Here is a 6699-nt window from a genome sequence, read left to right on the forward strand (position 1 = left end):
TAATAATATTGATTTAAGATAATAAAGTCTGTTACTGAAGTTGTGCAAATGCCTTAAATTGTCTGTAAGCTACATGTAAATAAAATGGAGAATTCACCAGAAAACTTTATTTTGGACATTATTGCAGGTCAACAACCGGAGTACTTCATTGGTTATAACATGCATAAGTAACTTCTACTTTATTATGCAAAATGCATGGAGTTGTATGTGATTATATTGTAGATGAGAGAAATTGATCAGAAACTTTATCTTGAACAACATTTTGCAGGTCAACAAACGGGGTACTTCATCCACGCAAGCACAGCATCAGGACAAGAAGGAGATTCAGCACGACTGGAAACGGAGGTAGTGAAGCCGACCAGGGCATGTAATGTCCAGTGTCTGCAGTTCTACTATTTCCACAGTGGAAATGAATCAGATGAACTTAATATCTGGATCAGAGAATTTGAAAACGATCAGGACACCACAGGAACGCTCCGCCTTATGGGACAAATTACTGGTAAAACTTATAAATATCTGTAACTTTTCACTTTTGTATGATGTCATATTAAAATTGTATAGCATAGTAAATTAAAACCTCTCACTCCAGGTTCACCAACATCTCACTGGAAGATCCACCATGTTTCCTTGAATGCCACCAAGGACTTCCAGGTGGTGTTTGAGGTCCGGAAAGGAGCAGGAATCTCCACAGGAGGTTTCTCCATTGATGACATCAATCTCTCAGAGACAGAGTGTCCACACTATGTCTGGCAGATTGATGACTTGGAGAATCTTTTAAACACAAGCAGCTCTGGAACCAGAATATACAGCAAACGACAATTCTCCAAAGACGGCTATGCTTACCGAGTAGCCACTATTCTTTATAAAACATATATTGGAATGTATGTGCAGCTCTTGTCTAGTCAGAATGATGACCAGCTGCAATATCCTTGTCTGCAAAGACATATGATTTTCCAGTTGCTGGATCAAACCCCAAACAAGCAACTGCAAATGTCTAAGGAATCTACTTTTGTTACTGATAAAACTCAAGTACTATCTGGTAAGTTTGTCATATAGTGTTGATATTTTGAAGAAAAGTTGTTGGTAAAAAGAACAAACCAAATAAATTCAAATGTGTTTTCTCATGTAACAGGAACAAATACCTCAATCTGGGACAATCCTAGGGAGACTGGAGTTGCATTGTTTTATGAGGATGGAGAATTAGTCTATGGTGGTAGGGTTCTCTGGGGGTCCAATCCTTTTACAACGTTACAAGAATTGCAATCCAGAGAGTTTCTCAAGGGAGGAAGTGCCATTTTCATGTTCAACTTTGAAGGTGGGTTTAATATTCTGATCATAATCATATATTGATAATGTTGCAAGAACTTGCTTTCTCTACAGCATTCTTGGAAAGGAATGTTGTAGAGAAAAAGGATCAAAGAAACATCAGTCTTAGAAATATCATATTTTTACACACAGAGAACATAAGGGAAACGTATTTTAGATGTAAAAGCAATACAGTAATAATACTGTAGGTTATTTAGTTTTTATACACTTTAATAAAATATTGTCACATGAACGTCGCCATGTTGTTCACACTGCAATGCATTCTGGATAAATGACGTGTAATGGCCCAACTGCCTGCATCCTCCAGCCAAAACAGTGATGATTAACGATATTAAGGAATAGGGTTAGGGTTAGGATTATCATCGTGAAATGATGAACAACGTACCCCTGGTCAGACTGTGTGATCCAGTAAGTAGCGATAGCAGTTGAGGCCTCATTGGGTGTTTGGCACATTTCCCAAACTGTGTTGACACTGGGTTGCTGTGTTGCTGGATTTAAAAAGTAATTGCAGGCAAATTCAATAAAGACTGGAAACTAGATAAGTTTCACTTATGTTTTTATTTAGAAACATCAGCCACTGTAACAACTTTGGGCCGAGGCGATTGTGCCGTTTACAAACTATTTCGGTTTGGAAATGGTGAAACGGTGCTTTTGAGAACACCCTTTCACATTACACTGATGATGTCGGCATATATAGAAATTTAATTGCAAGTTTGTACAAGGTAGTGTCATGATATGCAGTGAAGAGGTGGTGAGTATGACAATGAGGACCCAAGTTGGAATGAAAGAATGATGATTTAATGATCCAAAAACACAATAATCCAGGCAGTACAGATGAGCGGAAGGCTATTGCCCACAACTGGTAGCAACTGGTACAAAACAAATAACTGACAGCAAGATTTAGACAAACTAGACGATAAGACAAGGACCCGAACAAAGAACAAGGAACATAGCTGAGTTTAAATACACAGGGAGTCAATCCGTGGGAAGCAAGGAACAGATGTCACTAATCAAGGGGTAGACGGGACAACATGGAGGTGCCACAGAACACAGAAACCTAAATAAACACAGAAAAACTCAAATCCTTATGGGTAGGGCAATGTAGTCTTTGTATTTCCCAGTTTTGTAGTGGATCCAGTGATTTTGGCGTATTCATCTCGGAGGTGCGTCTTTTTACCTCAATAATGGCATCGGTGGTGACATTTGGATTGGCCTTGCTCTCTTCAGCTTCCATGTTCAGTTGCTGCCACAGGCCGTCATCGGAGAAAAAAACAAAATGCATCTGTATTACTAATTCATTGTAATTACATGGAGTGATTTGCAAGAACATTAAAAGGCAAATAAATCAATCATGACACACCTGAATGTCCTGTGTGTACACTGTAGATTTCAGAATGGACCAAAACGCGTCATCAACCCAGCAGGTGAAAAAAAGGCGACCTCCATTGGTGAAAAATATAACAAAAGATGACTGAAGCAATTAGGAGTTTTAGCGTATCACAAACAGCAATTTTTTTTAGGTTACAAGGAAAATTACAACATGTTCAACTTATTGTGGATCCCTGTAAAAGAAGGTGAAAGGACAGTGTAAAGTTTGTAATCAAGAGCATTACTTCAATTGTCCAGAGGCGGTTAAATAACCATTTATAATTTAACTTCAAAATTAAAACATTTTGCTTTCTGCATCTGCAGAATTTGTATTTTGTCATCCATAAGGTGGGAAGAATTAGCTGGAAAGCTCTAATTATTCCAACTTCCTATGAGGAAGTCCGTCAGACATTGCATTTCTTTTTTCTAACTGACATTTTTGTCGTTTGATAGATCTCACCCCACTAATCAATGGAACAACTCTACCATGTCCTCAGTTAAGACCAGTGAGCATGGCAAATCCTCCACAAAATCTGAATGAAAGTCAATGCTCTGCAAGGTAAACCTTTGACTAATAATAATTTAATACTGACAAATTTGCATTCCTTCACAAAGTTGTAAAAGAAAATGTTTTGGAACTACAATCAGATTTTAGAGTTTTTGTTGAATAGTCCTCTGACTTTTACAGAGTATCCCCAAGCATCAGTCCACCTTCTACAAGCCCAGAAAACAGGTATTAATTTTACTTTATTTTTTCTAATCTAAATAAACTGTAAAAAGTATGTATTCTCTTTTTCCTTTATTTGTGGTGTGTATGTTGTTACATGCTCATCATTTTAGTTTAACTAAATTCAATCTGTTTATCTATTATAATTCTGATTCACAACAAAAGTCACCTTCTTCTCATATTAATTTTTTGATATCTTTTATAGAATCTTTTCTACCATCAGTCAAATTCCTAGTATCTCATATTTATTGATACGTTTTGTTCAAACACAATGTATTGTGTTTGAATACACAAATACAAATGAATAGCTGATTGTTAGCTATTCAAAACAATTATTTAATTGTTCGAATATTTGATTAAACTAAAGGATTTTTGGATTCAAGCTTTTTCTTTTCAATAATCATCAATCTCTGCAATGACATGTAAGACGATGTTTTGCATCTTTCAAAGCTAAACATTCATGTTTTTTTTTTTCTTTGCAAAAATTCCCTTCCTCTGTTGATTAGTTCTCAAGCAGTCACTCCTACAGCTGAAATTGCGAACTTGCCAGTTTTAGTCTCGGTTTGTTTCACAGGTAAAAATAAAACACTCTTGTATTAGATGATTGCATCTATTGAAGCCTATTTTGATAAGCTAACGATAGCGAGCTTTACACACATGACAATTCAAACAACTGCAAGTATTTTGTTGTAGATGATATAACCTCCAGGAACACGCCTGTGCTTGCTACGCGCGTGCTTTCTCAGTGCTCATCACGAGCACGCGCGTACTTTGCCGCGTGGGCGGGGCGGAGCGGCAAGAAGACGCAGGGGGAACCGTATCTGATGGGGAAACGAGGATTGACGTAACACAGGCATCGGGTTCGAAAGGCTGAAAAATAAGACACGGTTAGTGTCGTGACTGAGTGGTCAGCCACGAACACCAACCGGCGCAGCTCCCACTCATAGGGTCACATTTTTCCAGCCCAATCACGAGAAAAACTTTACAAATTATATTTGTAGATGTTAAATATTCTTACAGTACTTCGTTAATTGTTGAACTAGAAAAATATGACCCTAAGTAAAAAAAGAAGTGAAGAGCTGCCTCTCTCGCACCCACCTCCACCAGCGCTCCTCAGAACTCTGGTGGGGGAAGCCGCGAGAGAGCCTGACGGACCAGGTGCATGCAGTCACTCATCACACCACTAGGTGGCTCCAAACAAACGCATTGATCAAAGAGCTCATAAACACATACAACCCTACAATCATTTTGATCAAAACTCACAAAGACACACACAAGCTTTTATCTCTGTTACATACAGATAATAGGCTGAAAAATGATGTTGTGATTGATTCTTTGGCTTTTGCAGAATCTCAACCACCATCATTCCACCACCTCCTGGAATAACGAATAACAGGTATTCCTAGATTAAATGAACATCTTATTTGTCAAACACTTTGATGTGGACTTGGTGTGATGGGTTAATGCATTTCTTGCAAGACGTGACAGATATTGCCCACTTAAAGTTTTTATTATAGGATAAAGAAACTCCAAAGATCAGTCGTTAGATAATAATCAAAACTAAAATTGCATGCTTTTTAAATATCAGTGCAATTTCTGTGTACTACAGTTGTTCTCAAATGTAACTGGATTTGTAACCACTGGGATTAACTCTGACCCATTGTGCCACCAAATTAAAATTCTTTAAAAGATTTTATGGCAAATGTTTTTATTAGGGCTTTATTAGCATTTGTGGTGTTTGATTTAAAATAATATTTGGATAATTGTGGATTAAAGAATTGTTTGAGGAAAACATATTGTACACACTCAATTTGGATTCTGATGAGAATCAAGATAACCTATTTTAATAATACATGACCGCAGACATTCAATGTGTATTATAGCCGTTAACATTTTTTATTTCCTTAATGTGAATTGAGAAAAAAATCAAATTTAAATGTTTGCTCCACATTTTAGCTCAGTCTATTCTGGCTCACTCAAACAACAATGCAAAAAAGATAAATAAATAAAAAATTGGTATCAGTACAAGGAATGCTCAACAGCACTTTTTTTTTTAGATTTTCTTCATACTAATCTTAACAGTTATTTAGACTTAGTGCTAAAAAAAAACATTGACCCCTGTAAACTATATTTTTATATTTTTTTCCTCAAGATTCTGGTATATTTAGAAACTACAAGTAATCGTTTTACTTCTGACTGATCTAGAAATGAATTCAATCAGACATTATCATTGCTTTGTAAGTGATTAAGGTACTTTTTCAGTTTTGTACTTCAACTTTGGTTCCAATTTTGCAGGACGTTAACTACTATCCATCCATCTACTACTACAGATGACAGGTATTATACTTTAATGAGAATTGTTTGCGTCTTAGATGAGTCTATATTCAGAAAATAACATGACAATTCATTGTGTAGCAACTAGTATTTCACTAGACATAATAGGCTGAAAAATGATGTTGTGATTGATTCTTTGGCTTTTGCAGCATCTCAACCACCATCATTCCTCCACCTCCTGGAACGACAGATGACAGGTATTCCTAGATTAACTTAACACTATCAATAGAAATAAGGTGATCAGATCTAGCAGGCACATTTTGGACATCAGCCAAGATTCACAGCTGTAATGATAACATCCTTCACACACAATGACTCATGTTGTAAAATAGTATTTTTGCTATGCTGCAAAAAATCTCATTGTTCATTGATGCTTTGGCTTTTGCAGAACCTCCACCATCGTTCCACCACCCGGACCTACGACAGATCACAGGTATTCCTAGACTTAGTGGTTATCTTGCTTGAGAAATCCTTTTATTACGAGTTGTATATATCAGTTAGCATAATATTTTAATTTTTATGAAGCTGACACAAAAATGTTCCACAAGTTTCTCTCACTCATTACTTGGAAAAGTCATAATTTAGGAAAAAAAAAACAAAAAAAAAACAACAATAATTTGGCTAGTTCAGACATCTTAAGACCTATGTAAGATACTTAACATGAGTCAAATATTTATTTTTGTTTGGTTACTATTTTACAGGGTTTCCTCTACCGTCCATCCACCCTTTACTACAAAAAGGTATTGTAACATTTAATGAGAGTTGTTTGCAAATCTTTGAAACTATATATAGGAATATATGCAGGGCATAAAGGAAATAAATACAGCATTGCTACTGTTACAAGACATTATCAACAGCAACAAGGGGATAAGATCTAACAGGCACATTTTGATTGAATTTAAACCTAAAAATTCATATTCACACACGATGATTCATGTTGTAAA

The 6699-nt window shown here is 36.2% G+C and overlaps 1 protein-coding gene across 1 annotated transcript in view; it reads left to right on the forward strand.

The window, feature by feature from the left end:
- LOC106938467 (meprin A subunit beta-like) overlaps positions 1-6699 on the forward strand; it is a 29449-nt gene that overhangs the window by 16092 nt on the left and 6658 nt on the right. Inside the window, exon 16 of the mRNA XM_015020527.1 lies at positions 6144-6188. Within this exon, the coding sequence (XP_014876013.1) occupies positions 6144-6188 (45 nt within the window). The remainder of the gene's footprint in view (positions 1-6143; positions 6189-6699) is intronic.

Source organism: Poecilia latipinna, unplaced genomic scaffold (genome assembly GCF_001443285.1).
Source record: "Poecilia latipinna isolate Pla-1442-1.1 unplaced genomic scaffold, P_latipinna-1.0 Scaffold2600, whole genome shotgun sequence".
Lineage (NCBI taxonomy): Eukaryota > Metazoa > Chordata > Actinopteri > Cyprinodontiformes > Poeciliidae > Poecilia > Poecilia latipinna.